The sequence below is a fragment of the Mauremys reevesii genome, linkage group 1 (assembly GCF_016161935.1).
Source record: "Mauremys reevesii isolate NIE-2019 linkage group 1, ASM1616193v1, whole genome shotgun sequence".
In the NCBI taxonomy this organism is placed as follows: Eukaryota; Metazoa; Chordata; order Testudines; family Geoemydidae; genus Mauremys; species Mauremys reevesii.
In genome coordinates this window covers 333,063,170-333,077,573 of record NC_052623.1, presented here as the reverse complement: position 1 = coordinate 333,077,573, position 14,404 = coordinate 333,063,170, and the positions used below count along the sequence as shown (strand labels likewise).

Here is a 14,404-nt window from a genome sequence, read left to right as displayed (position 1 = left end):
CGTCACTCCCTCTAGCCACTCACTCTGGCCGCTGTTGTTTGTTGTGCCACCATTCACTCCACCACTCCATCGCTGATGGCCCTGTGACGTCACCTTCGGCTTCCACCTGCCACTGTGACCTCTGTGAGTTGGTCTCTTGAGGTTCCACCCAGCACTCAGTGATTTCAGCTCTCAGTGGGAGAACCTCACAACAAGTGCAGGCTGGGCTGTCTTTTCCACAGAAATGCTGTCCTGCAGCAGGTCTAAGCACTTAGACCTGATTATCAGTGATTTCAGCTCTAGTGGTCACTTAACAAAACAAAAGACTCTCTATGAAGCCTAATAAGCTCTATCTTTAAATAGGGGAGAGGGGCAGGTCAAATAGTGCCTGCGAGTCTTAGGCACAGCCCACACCACCAAGTAAAACCCCTGTCTCTCCCTCCCCTCCACTGGGATCTGTAAAGAAAGAGGTGTTTTTGACTTTCATAACTGACGTGGCAAGTCTAGAGGTACCGGGGCCCTAAACTGCCAAGCCTAGAGGTGCCGGGGCTCAGCCCTGGCAAAAATTAAGCACTGCGGGTGACCCCCTCAATCAGGGCAAGCTAAGTACAGTTCTGCTGCCCTTTATTCATACAATAAGGTTAACAACATTTCATGATCCCCACATTCAATACTAAAGTGATTTGTAACCCAACACCAGCCAAAATTGATCACTTGGACAACACAGCTCTGTGGGCTGGATACCTAGGTAGAGTAGTTGAGTTCATGTAAATACAGCCTGGTCCTGAAGCCTTCCCCCTGCCCTGGCTGTCAGGGTAGATCTCATTCAGACCTTGCTTACAAATCATAATTTGAAATTATAAGGTTGGCCAATATTGCCAAAACGAATGTGCCAACATTGTCAAGAAAACAACAGCTGTGGGAAGAAGCTAGTCTTCATTCATACTTTTCAAACCTATTATACTTTTTCAGGTACAAGTATTTTATCATATACTGTATATGCTGTTAATGTTTCAATTTCAATTCAAATTTCCAACCAGTGACTAAATTGGCAACACTGTGTAACTAGCTGACCACTGTCGGGATGTTGGGGAAATTCAGGGGGTGGGGGTAGGGAAATCCCTGGTAGTCAGTCTAGTCAAAGGTCCTAAGGACTACCATATGGGCAGCATTAGAGCCTTGTGTCTTGTTTAATTTGTCCTTTTTTACTTTCTTTTTTGTACTAAGCATCTATAATTTGGCTCTTTCAAATATAGTTCATCTTTATACAGAACATTTCTTCTAGTCAGCTAGTTTTATGCATATGTCATGGTTTTAATTTTTATTAATGTTTTTATCTAAGTGGGTAATTTTTAGCACATCTCTTTCACCCATGAGTTTTAAAATTAAGTTCAGGTTTTTGTGGTTGTCAGTACTGTAAATATATTTTTTCTGTTCTGACAGGAAAAGCATTCTGACTTTTTTAAAATGAGCAATCATATGTATAATTAACTTGGTTAAAACTTCCTTCCTGGTAAGTGCAGCACTTCCTTTGCATCTGGATATGAAGGCGAGCAAGAAAAGCAGAACAATTTAAACAAACAACTTTCTTGTGAATGATCCTCATTTTAAAAAAAAAATACTTTAAAATTAAACAAATGAGTCTTATTCAGCGACTCATCCTGTGCTTTGTAATCAGGTAATGTTTCAGTTTGATTTGGTAATTATAAATATGGTGCCAACAGTTATTTGCTTTCCGAAACTTTAAGAACGAATTGTAGTCACCGTGTGTTCTGTTGTTTCAGATTAGTTTTGTTGTATGTTCTTACCTTTTGTTCTAATATTAACAAGGACACGATGAGATTGCTGGGGCTTTTTGTAAGCAAATAGAGGGGGGCTTTATGTATAAATTTTTTTTTCTAAAAAAAGGTTGAAATAATTAAGCAATCTAACATAAATTATGAAGGAGAGATTGAAGGGGAACAAATGTAAGTACATCCAGTCAACTTTGCTTTCCTCAGCTGAATACTCTGTAAATAACTTCTACTTTGATATGGTAGAACAGAGACTAATTGTGAGCGATAACATTTTTGCTTTCCTAAAATCAGTAAGATTGTCTTAAAATTTCTTTCTAATTTTGTCTGTTTTCGATATTTTCACTTCCTATAAAATGTACTATAGTGTCATTGGCTTGCAAACATTTTCATCATATTAGGCTAAAATTTAGATGTACATTATATAAGGGATTTTTAAAATAAAAATATCCTAACGTTTCATCATGGAGGGGGGAAAATAATCAACAGTTTCGCTTTCTGTGGGGTCCACATAGAAACAATATTTGTTTCCTCTGCTACTATTAACATATTTTTCTCCGGCGCTTACTATGACATCATTCTGTGATACTGGCTCACTAACAGCAAAATGTCTTTTAATTATTAAAATCCATTTGTGTTAATTTCAGCATCATCCAAAATACAGGAGGGGGAAAAAAATCAATGTTTGCCAAATTCAAAAGAGGAAAATCAGTCGGAGCAAAAAAACGTTGTCAAGCTTCTAGAGATCACTTTCTACTGAAGTCTGGCAGTTTAGGCCCCCGAGGCCCTCTCACGATCAGGTTCACAATTCATAAAATGTGTTTGGGTAGATAGTGTTCTATAAATGCACAATTTTAATTAGTTATTGCTGTACCTAATGTTTGGTTTTAAAATTAATAGATTGATTCAAATAAGCCATCCTGAACAAAAATAGTTTTATATTCAGAAACTTTTGGAATGTATATTGTATATGTAAAGGTTATGATTAAAGCCTGTAGTTAAACTTAACAAAAAGAGCTAATGTGTCTGTAGAAGTACACAAACAGAAATTAAATGAGAAAGTGATCAAACATTTGTATGTTTTGCTAGATTTCTTCTGGCATGGAGTTGGGGAATTATGAACAGCCTGTTGTAATGAGAGAGGAAGCCAAACGAAGGAGAAGAAGAATGAAGCCACACAGTCCAGCAAGTAATTTATCTTCAATGGAACTGATATCCATTGAGTTCATTCTGCCTACAAGCAATAAACAAGTGCAGGAAACAATGTTACTCGAAATAGCTGGCAACTGTACTGTTGAGCAAATGAAAGCACAGATTTGGATGCGTGCAATAGAGATGAGCCAAACCACAGACTTTTACCATAAATTCACCCCAGATCAATTTATTCTTCAATATCAGAAGAAAGGGCAGTGGTATGAAATTTATGACAAACATCAAGTAATACAGACGTTGGACTGCATACTGTATTGGAAAGTGTTACAGAAAAAGGTAGGCAAAATCTCTGTGATCCAGAAGCAAAAACCAGAACAGGCGGTTCAGGAATTTCAGACGCAACTTAATGATTTGATTGGCTATGATGTCACTGATGTTAGTAATGTGCATGATGATGAGCTAGAATTTACTCGTCGCAGGTTAGTCACACCACGAATGATTGAAGTAGCCTGCAGAGATCCAAAATTGTATTCAATGCATCCATGGATTACATCTAAGCCACTCCCAGAATATGTGCTTAAAAAGATTACTAATAACAATATTTTTATAATCATACACAGAGGAACAACTAGCCAGAAAATTAAAGTATCAATTGATGACACACCAGACATGATCCTTCAGAGCTTTTTCACAAAAATGGCAAAGAAGAAATCTTTGATGGATATTCCTGAGGATCACAGTGAACTGGATTTTGTTCTCAGGATTTGTGGCAGAGATGAGTATATCACAGGAGAGACACCAATCAAAGATTTTCACTGGATAAGACAGTGCCTGAAAAATGGGGAAGAGATCCACCTAGTACTAGATGACCCTCCTGACCCCAAGGAGGATGAGGTTCAGAAAGAAGAATGGCCCTTGGTGGATGACTGCACCGGTGTTACAGGATATCATGAACAGCTGACAATAGATGGAAAAGATCATGAGAGGGTGTTCACTATCTCTTTGTGGGACTGTAATAGAAAATTCAGGGTCAAGATAGTTGGCATTGATATCCCAGTGCTACCAAGAAATACTGAACTTACTGTGTTTGTTGAGGCTAATATTCAACATGGGCAACAACTTCTTTCACAGAGAAGGACCATATCTAAGCCTTTTACTGAGGAGGTTCTATGGAATACTTGGGTTGAATTTGATATTAAAATTAAAGATTTGCCTAAAGGAGCACTACTGAATCTACAGATATATTGTGGCAAAGCACAGGCATTATCCACAAAGGTTAACCTTCAGTCACATGATTCCCCCAACTCCGATTCTAAATGTAAAACTCAACTACTCTATTATGTAAATATTTTGTTGATTGATCACCGTTCCCTGTTACGTAGTGGGGAGTACGTGCTTCATATGTGGAAGATTTCAGGTAAGGGGGAAGAGCAGGGAAGCATCAATGCTGACAAACTTACATCAGCAACCAATCCTGATAAAGAAAACTCAATGGCTATCTCTATTGTTTTGGATAAATATTGCCACCCAATAGCTTTGCCCAAACATAGGATAACATCTGATCCCCAAGGGGATAGGACAAGAGCTGAAATGCCCAACCAGCTTCGAAAACAACTTGAAGCAATCATAGACACTGACCCACTTAATCCACTTACTCCTGAGGACAAAGAATTATTGTGGCATTTTAGATACGAAAGCATAAAGCATCCCAAGGCATATCCTAAGCTGCTTAGCTCAGTGAAGTGGGGACAGCAAGAAATAGTGGCTAAAACATACCAGTTGTTGGCTAAAAGAGAAGCTTGGGATCATAGCAGTTTGGATGTTGGACTAACCATGCAACTTTTGGACTGTAACTTTTCGGATGAAAACGTAAGAGCAATGGCGGTTCAAAAGCTGGAGAGCTTAGAAGACGACGATGTTCTGCATTACCTTTTGCAACTAGTGCAGGTAAGGTATATTTGCATTCCTGAACATTCGTTTCCTTGAATATTTGCATGATCATTGAAATGTTCCAGTGTTATGAATGCCCTACTGTTTGAAGTCTCCAATGTTAATCAAAACACTGCTAGTAAAAGGAATTAATAATATCCTTAATTCATTTACCTTTGTTACCATTCACACGTTGTGTCTATATTAACAGTCTTCTTCAAATTTCCCCACAGTCACCCTACTACCAGTGTAGCTCTAATGATGGAAACCCACCCACACTGGGTTTTCTAATCCTGCTCAGATCAGGTCTGGATCACATGATAGTTAAAGCACCAGTTGTATAATGATCAGCGGAACTGCAGTCAGCGAGTCCATGTTTCCCTGAGGTAGGGTGATCAGATATTTGGGGCTTTTTCTTACATAGATGCCTATTACCCTCCACCCCCTGTCCTGATTTTTCACACTTGCTATCTGGTCACCCTACCCTGAGGGACTTTTATTGACAGGACACCAGTGAATGTGGAGAGTTTGGCTGGAAGCAACACAGCCACATGGCCAGAGTAATGCACAGGATTTAATAAAGTTACGTCTTCAACATAATCTGTATTCAGCTTCTCACTAAGTGATTGAAACACCAGTGGCCAGTCCGTACCAGTGCTCCTGCTATTGCTGCCACTGTTGGTAATGAAACAATGAAAATTTTAAAGAAAATGCTGGTTTAGACAAGGCCTGACACAAACGTTTTGGGTTGTGCTTAGGGTCTGCTTGCAGAGTTGTGTGAAGAATCTTTCATGCTGCTGTGCATACATCTTATCTGGCAATACTATCAATCTTGTACTTCCATGTACTTGTACTACTCCATAAAATTTAAAAAGTATAAAACAGCAAAATAAAAGGCATGGCAAGGAACCATGGTTCTGACTCCATACTTAGGATTTATTCATTCATAGAAAGTTAGAAAGATCAAAATCAGGGTTTTAATGGAAAGTGAGTTACAATCCTATTTGCTTGAAATATTTAGTATATGGTCTCTTGCTAGCTGTTGTTGCTGAAAACTTGAGATCAGTTACACGACAAAGCATTTCAGAGATCTGAGTTTGAAAAGAGAAGTTTCTTTCACTTTCACAATAGTTTGCTTTGGGGTGGGAACACTGCACCATTGCAACTTGCAGAACTGAGGGTATTATTGATTGTAGATGAAATTTGTAATAGTGCAGTTCTCTAGTGTAAATGCATATCCAGCTATTCTGGCCCTATTCTGCACCTTTCCATGCCTGGCAGCTTTCTCTGTAAAGGTTATAAACTCCAGAGCAGCAGACAACTAAATTTCAAGGAACCTGTGAGCAAATTCTGCAGTAAGATTGGGCACCTCTGTGGCAAGGGAGCCTGTGGACCTTGTAAGCTGCACAGGTTCAAAGGTAGTTGCTGACTCCTAAGAAAGTGAAGTTGGCTCTTCCAAGTTTGCAGGAGCAGTGCTTCTGACAAAGCCTCTATATACTCCCCCATCTGGAGGTTGGGCTCCCCAGACAGGACATATGCAATTCAAGGTTTGTAAATTTTAAGGCCAAAAGTTACCACTAAGATTATCTAGTCTGACCTCTCACATAACTGCTACTCTGTACACTCTCCTTTAAGACAGCAGAGGTTACGGACAAGTCCTTGTCTGTTTATTTTTAAACACATTTTTGCACCCAAATTAGGGGCTCAGTTAATATGCAGGCTGGCGGATACACAAGTGCATACAATGCAGGATGCTAAGATTATTCTTTGTGCATTTTCTAAAAGAATTTGTTTCAAGACAATAAACATTACAATGATTTCAAGAAGGAATACACTACTGAGGTAATTTTAGTTTCTTTTCAAAACAAAGGGAAAAATTCTGGGTTAAAACTTTTATTAAATTACAATATACACAATAATTTAATGTAAAACAATATTAGAATGTTTTGTTTTCTTACCACCCTCTCATCTGAATCTCTGAGTACTGTCATTATAGTGCACCAACATTCATGAGTGTGAAGTTAGACTGGATGGCTACTTCTCCATGTGGCTTTTGTTTGTTAATCATCTGTCACAATAATAATGTCTCAAAAAAAACCCAATCATAGAATGGAGTGATCAAATCACATACAAAGAAACATCAGTGTTTTTTCCAACTTTTTTTTTCTCTAAAGACCTATGCTTTTCCATAACATTTTTACTTTGACAGAGCTCTATTCTGTTGATGTCATCTGTAAATTGCACATGTAAGAAAATGCAACAAGGTATTATAAATATTTTAAATAAAATATGTATTTCTTTGATTTTTATATGCATCGTTTAGGCTGTGAAATTTGAACCCTATCATGACAGCGCACTAGCCAGATTTCTACTAAAACGAGGTTTGAGAGTAAGTACTTCAAAATTAAGTAACATTAAAGTTACAGGCATTGTTAAAATTGACAGTTTCTCAGGAGAATGTCATGTATATTAATTTTAGCCTTTTCTCTGCCTTTAGAACAAAAGAATTGGTCACTTTTTGTTTTGGTTTTTAAGAAGTGAGATTGCTCAGTCCATGCACTACCAGCAGAGGTTTGCTGTGATCCTAGAAGCCTATCTTAGGGGCTGTGGAAAAGCCATGCTACATGATTTCATGAAACAGGTTCAGATAATTAAGTTGCTGCATAAACTCACAATGGATATAAAATCAGTTTCTGCTGAAAAGTACGATGTCACCTCTCAAGGTATGTATTCATAAGTATTGCTTCATTTGTTATGTAATGTGTCTTTTCACTCCATGTGTATTAAAACCAAGGCAGCAAACAGTACTGTTTCTCTGTAGTGTCCATAAGAGTAAATTACTACCTCGGCCACTGAGCATTACAATTAATCCTTCTAAATAGCCACATAAGTTGTGGGTGTCAAAGAAGCCAATAATATATTCACTTGTGGAAAACTGCATTCATGCGGAGTTAAGGTTGGAGACACTCAATGCTGCACTGTGTTCCTGGGTGCCTTCCAGAACTCAAACATTGTAAAACCAGGAAATGCAGAATTCAGGTACTCTTAATATTCTTCTAATCTAAGGCATATGTAATGTGACAAGAAAAAACAAGACATGCTACCATGAAATGAAGAGGTAGGATGACACCACACTATACAATCTTAACTCCTCTCTCCTTTGTGTATTACTGCAACACAGATGCAGGTGCAAGTTAATGCACCTCTCCTGGTATAAATGGGAAGCAGTGTGTTCTCCATGAGGGTCCTGGGCTCTGAAATTAATTTTCCTTCTTGTTTCATCTGAGCCATGGATGTGGTGTGACCTGCAGGTGATGCTGCAGATGTTTATGCAGACTTTTCCTAGAGAAGTGGAAGGTTAATTGTAGGGATTGATTAAGGAGCTGACTGGTAGGCTCTTGGGAGATGTTGCTTGGGGTTGGGAAAATTACTGGAGGTCTCACTTTCTCTTTTCATGTTGTGACAAAGTTCCTCCTCTACCTTGGTGGGTCCTGCGCTTATTGGCAGATCTGCTCACCTCAGTGATCTTCCCCATAGTCTGGATCAACTCCTCCTGTGTCTGATCAGGAGTTGGGAGCAACCCAGGCACGCCCTCTACTCCAGGTTCCAGCCCAGGGCCCTGTGGATTGCAGCTGTCTATAGTGCCTCTTGTAACAGCTGCATGACAGCTACAAATCTCTGGGCTACTTCCCCATGGCCTCCTCCAAACACCTTCTTTATCCTCACCACAGGACCTTCCTCCTGGTGTCTGATAACACTTGTACTCCTTAGTCCTCCAGCAGTACACACTCTCACTCTCAACTCCTGGTGCCTCTTCCTCTCAACTCCTCACACGCACTTCCTCTCCTCCTCGCCTGACTGGAGTGAGCTCCTTTTTAAACCCAGGTGCCCTTATTAGCCTGCCTTGATTGGCTGCAGGTGTTCTAATCAGCCTGTCTGCCTTAATTGGTTCTAGCAGGTTCCTGATTACTCTAGTGCAGCCCCTGCTCTGGTCACTCAGGGAACAGAAAACTACTCATCCAGTGACCAGTATATTTGCCCTCTACCAGACTCCTGTACCCCACTGGCCTGGGTCTGTCACAATGTATTTATTTATTTTTGAGAGAGAGAGAAATGATCAGTGTGTATGAGCCTGGTTAGGTGCCCTGTTTTAATTACAATTTGTATTAAAGTTGTGTATATGTTTTATTACATGCGTAGCACCTGAGATAGGCACAGTGGACAAATTTGAGTGAAACCTTACTTTTTTATCTCAATTAAAAGTGAATGGATTTTTAATTCAGTTCATTGATTTTATAAAAGATGACACCTTTCTTCAGATTTATGGTATATTTTGCATACATAATGTGAAGTCATATTTTTCATTAAGCCGCTTTCTCAATATATCTCATAAACCAGTTTATGCTCCAAGCTACAAGTCCTTAAACAGAGTTTTGGATTGTAGTAAGTGCGAGGCTTCATTTCAAAAGTCTTGGAGCATTCTTTCCCAGAACGAAAGAAATGTTTACTTCATTTTTGACTATGCCTCCTGCTTGTTGGACAACTTTCCAGATTCTTCATTCCTAGAGGAGAGAATTCCTTTCACTACTATACCTGCACCGTGACATCTTACCAGTTCTTTTTCAGCATTTACCATGCTGTATCAACCACCAATAGGAGCTTGTAACATGTCTGGTTCCAGCAGTTGGAAAACCCATTGTGAATAGTGCAACTCATATCAATCTTAGAAAGTGTTCCTTCAGTCCAGAGATCCTGATGTTGTTAATTAAAAAGTAAATTCCAAGTTCCCTTCCATTGTGAATATCAGCTTTGAAATCCCAGTCCAACTCACCATCCACTAATTCCATGGTGTAAATTGATGTTTCCAAGATAAGCCAGTCAGTTATGTGAGTAGACATGAAAAAATGCAGTGTTCACCCTGGATGACCCAGGTATTTTTTCAGGTCTTGCTATGTTTTCACTTTTATCCTGCATTCCTAAATTCAGGAGGAGTTTTGTTGTTTTAAAGACTGTAAAATTGGGGCCATAGTATTTAATAACCTAGACAAACCCTCCTGTGTCATGCCCACTGTTCAACATGGTGTTTATTTGGTTGTGATGCTGACAAACTCCGTTAAAAACTTCTATATTTTAGAAGAAATTTACTTTTAATTATTTTACAAAACACATAGGGAGGCTTCCCCAAACTTCTTTGATCAGAATATCTACTTTTTAAGAGGAAACTTGAAGCTTCCGCAGCTATATATATATAGAGAGAGAGAGATTCTGAAATTTCAGTCACAGCAATCAGCTTTATGTCCAGCAAGTTGTCTGTCTTATGTCATTTTTTTTTCCTTCTCTTTCACTCTCTACAAAAATAGTGTAATATATGACAGGACCTGAAAAGAGTACTTGGGTGACCAAGTGTGACCGCTCTGCATTTTTCAGGCCTACTCACATGACTGTTCCACTAATGACTTATCTAACTTGTTTTTGAAAATATGGGATATGTTGCCTTTGGAAATGTGTCACTGCCTAGCTATGCTTACTTGTTAAGAAATGTTTCCTTACGTTGTTCCCAAACTTTTTCTTCCTTTAACTTCAGTCTGTTGTGCCTTTTGCCTACCATCTCCATTGACTTCCTTTATTTATATTGTCAGTCTGAATGTGTTGGGTCACATCATCTCCCATTGGTCTTCACTTTTCTAGTCTTATCAGTCTTTCAATCTTATCCCGTAATTCTTGTATCTCTGTTTTCACCCTTCTCAGTACTTTTGTTTAGGTACACAGTATTCCAGGTGCAGTATCACCATGGTTATATAGGGTAATATTTCCCTCATTTTTAATGTCAGAATCCCTATGTTTACATTGAAATTTTTTTTCTATAAGGGCAACACACTTCAATCTTATACTTGTTTTACTATCTGCTTTCATCCCTGGGTCTGCATAATTGCTTCCTAAATATCTTCAAAATAGATATCTGTGCAATTGTTTCCTCTCTCTAGGTTCCAGTTTTGAGTTCTTAAACTAGATCAGCTGGTAAATCTTATTATTTATAGATACTTTTTTTAAAGCAACTAGTTCCAAACCTTTACTGTGATCGCTTTAAGTAATTGGTATTCAGTTTCTTAATTATGTGGTTTTAGATCAGATAGCTTATCGAAATTGACATGCTATATCCTGAGCACCTTTGTGTAGTAAATCAATAATTACATTGTAGAAAGCTATTAGATTTATTTGAGAAGGCCTATTTTAATAAACCCTAGTTTGTCTTTAAAGAAAGGTGTCTAATTATAATGTTCACATATTGACTCCTTTATCTTGCACTCAGATATTTTACCCAGAATAGGTATCACATTAGTCATCTGGTATTTTCTAGGCCCTTCTTTCCTAAAAGCCTCAAAGATAGATGTCATTTGTTCGTTTGTTTTTAATTCCTGGGTGACTCTTAATTCACTGAACTTTATAGCAAAGATTTTGAGATTTTTCTTTGTTAGTATTTTAAAAATTCTAGGTGCATAAATGCTGCGTCTAGCGTCTTCATTTTCCAGTGGTCCTTTGTTTCCCTTCTAATTTTCCTATTTTTTTTTTTGAGGGTATAATTATTTATATAGTGCCATCAATATGGGGGGCACTTGAATAGCTAGAAGTTGTGCATATAGAAATCCCTGTCTTATTTTCTTTTTCTTTTAAATTGGTGTCTTATTTGTTTAATATACAAGAAGAGTACTTCCCAGCATATTGCAGAGAGGGATTGTGACTGACTATCTAAGGTGGAACAATGTTAGTATTAACCATTCCTGTTTAAACTGAAGGATCAGAAATCTGGAGGGGCTATGAATGAATCTCCTACATATATGAATATTCAGTGCCTTATTTACATAATAAGCAGATGTTCTGTTTGCTAGAATTTAGAACTGACAGAGCTGCAGTATGGAACATTCTTTAAGAATATAGTAAGAAGCGACAAAGGGTCCTGTGGCACCTTATAGACTAACAGAAGTATTGGAGCATGAGCTTTCGTGGGTGAATACCCACTTCTCATGTATTGGAGCATGAGGTGGGTGAATACCCACTTATCATGCATCTGACGAAGTGGGTATTCACCCACGAAAGCTCATGCTCCAATGCTTCTGTTAGTCTATAAGGTGCCACAGGACTCTTAGTCTGGATCTGTAAAAAGTGACAAACACGGCTACCCCTCTGATACTTAAGAATATAGTAATTGCTTTGCCCCTGGCTGGCTCTAGGTAACTGGTGGCTCCTTGAGGCTCTGCCCCTGGTTGCTTCTTGCCCTGGACTGGATGGAGGGCTGTGGTCGGTTGCTCACTCCTGGTGCTGGCCATTGCCCTGTACTGGGTGAGGGATCTGCTGCTGCCTGCCATCAGTTTGGGGGATACTCTGACTGAGCTGCTAGCCCTTAGTTGTAACTATTCCTTGCACCCTGGCTTGTGAGGATTGGAGCTCTAGCTGTAACTGCCTGGCTGCTGCTGGAAAGCCTTGTGGTCACAGAAAGGGAGCTAAAGCACTGCCCAACATCACTATAGCTGTAGGTCCAAATCTGTGGCCAGGTGTGGTTGGGGGAACTATGCTCTAGGGAGGCTATGTCTCTGGCTAGAGTCTTCATGGCTTCAGTATTATTCACACTAAGCATCCAAAAATCATGAGGATTTGTTTAAAAAGTTGTGTTCTTGTATTTGTCTTCTAGTTTTGAACCTTTAGGGGTCACGTTTTCAGGGTTTTTTTGTTAATAATGAGGGCTAGAAATGTTTTTTAAATGAAAGCTGAGATTCTCATATAATCACCTGAGTCCAGGAGTTGGAGCTTTAAGCTGAGATTCTCATATAATCACCTGAGTCCAGGAGTTGGAGCTTTAAGAAAAACACCAAATTCTACAAGACTAGTGGTAACATAATGAAAGTTGGTAACACTGTGACTGGCTCTCTATAGTTAGACACCCGAGGACATTTAACCAGATAGCGCATCCCTACCTATAGAATCTCCTTGGATTTCCAAATCAGGAGAACCTGCTAGAAGGTCTTAGACATAAGCAGTTCAAAAAGGTAGCTAAAAATAGGAGCCTGGCATCCAAATTCTGAGACTTAAAAGGTCTAATTAACTGTAACTTTCTGCTTCTAACTTTTGAACCCAATAATGGTGATTTATTTTTTTGCGATTACAGTTATCACACAGCTGAAACAAAAGCTTGAAAAACTGCAGAACAGCAAACTTCCGGAAAGCTTTAGAGTTCCATATGACCCTGGGCTGAGAGCAGGAGCACTAGTGGTAAATATATTTTATTATTTACAAATTCTTCATGGTTTGAAAATCTCTTATCTGCAAATATGTGTGATTTACATATCTGCCTCTTCAAATCATGTACCCAAAAGTCTTGACTTCACTTCTGCCATAGATATCCTCATTTATGGTTTTACCTCAGTTCACTTTGACAACCCTATCTTTTCTATGGTCTTTGATTCTTAGATCTCACCTTAAGCAAGTATAAGCAAAAGGCTGCTGCTTACTTCATATTCAGGAAGAAACATGATGACAAAACACTAATTCTCAAACAGCAATTCTGGCTCCCCATTAATTTCAGGATCTAGTTAGAAACTGGCTTTCTTGTGTCTAAAAACGTCTATAGACTTATTCCAGTCTACTTCACTTGCTTTGTATCTGTCTAGTCCTCCAGTTACTCCCCTTACGTATGACGGATCACAGACCTCAAACCTGGGTCCATGGGTCCCCAGGCAGCACTCAGACCATGACTTCCACCCAGCAGCTCACCTGAGTAACTAGGGACAGGTTCAAGGAAGGTCTAGCTTGCAGAGCACCCTGCCCCAAAACACGGGGGGAAACATCCAGACCCCCAACTGGCTAAGGAGCACAACATAAACCAGGAAGTAACAACAGGAAGTTGTGCGAGCAAGTAGCAGAATCCTTGGCTGGCTGTGACTACCTCTGGATTACCTGACTCCTGAGCCCTGCATTCCTTCCTGTTCCTGTCCTCCCATCCCAGACCCCATCTACTCCCATTTCCTGCTGTCCTGCTCTACTTTGGCCCCTGCTGCTCTGCCTTATCCCTGACACTGTCCTCAGCTCTGATCCCTGGCCTAGCACCCGACTTTGTCTCTAGCTCTGACCTTCAGCTTCATACCTAACGTTATCTTTCATTTTTACCCTCTGCTCTGACCATTAGGCCTGATTTCTGTTCCAACCACTAGGTATGACTGCCCATGGTGCAGTCATTGCACCACATCGTTGAACCATTGTTGATACAAAAGTCTTCTCTGCCATTTAGAATAGCCTTTCTGTATCTCTTCAATATACCAAATTGCTGTTTTATTTCAAATCTCAGTTTAAAAGTTCTTTTCATTGCCTTTTCCTTTCTCTCTGCCTTGAGTTACTACCTTATTTTTGTAAGTATCATTTAATTCTGCAAAGAATTTTAGGATAGAATTTATGTGGTGGTGATACAGAAAATATTCTATTGCACAGTGTAGGAAGAAAGGCACTGATGGGCTTTGTATACACAGAAGTGTTACATTTATCCAAATGCAATAAAAGCAATC

General features: G+C 39.2%; 1 protein-coding gene across 3 annotated transcripts in view; it reads left to right on the top strand.

The window, feature by feature from the left end:
- Window positions 1–14,404, top strand: part of PIK3CG (phosphatidylinositol-4,5-bisphosphate 3-kinase catalytic subunit gamma) — a 56,674-nt gene that overhangs the window by 15,791 nt on the left and 26,479 nt on the right. The window contains exons 2-6 of one of the 3 annotated variants that reach the window (XM_039516919.1): window positions 2,420–2,572; window positions 2,862–4,871; window positions 7,177–7,242; window positions 7,351–7,576; window positions 13,015–13,118. In XM_039516919.1, the coding sequence (XP_039372853.1) occupies window positions 2,874–4,871; window positions 7,177–7,242; window positions 7,351–7,576; window positions 13,015–13,118 (2,394 nt within the window). In that variant the 5' untranslated portion in view covers window positions 2,420–2,572; window positions 2,862–2,873. Of the gene's footprint in view, window positions 1–1,102; window positions 1,658–2,419; window positions 2,573–2,861; window positions 4,872–7,176; window positions 7,243–7,350; window positions 7,577–13,014; window positions 13,119–14,404 lie in introns of those variants that run through there. The other 2 variants (XM_039516938.1, XM_039516927.1) reach the window with 2 other exon arrangements.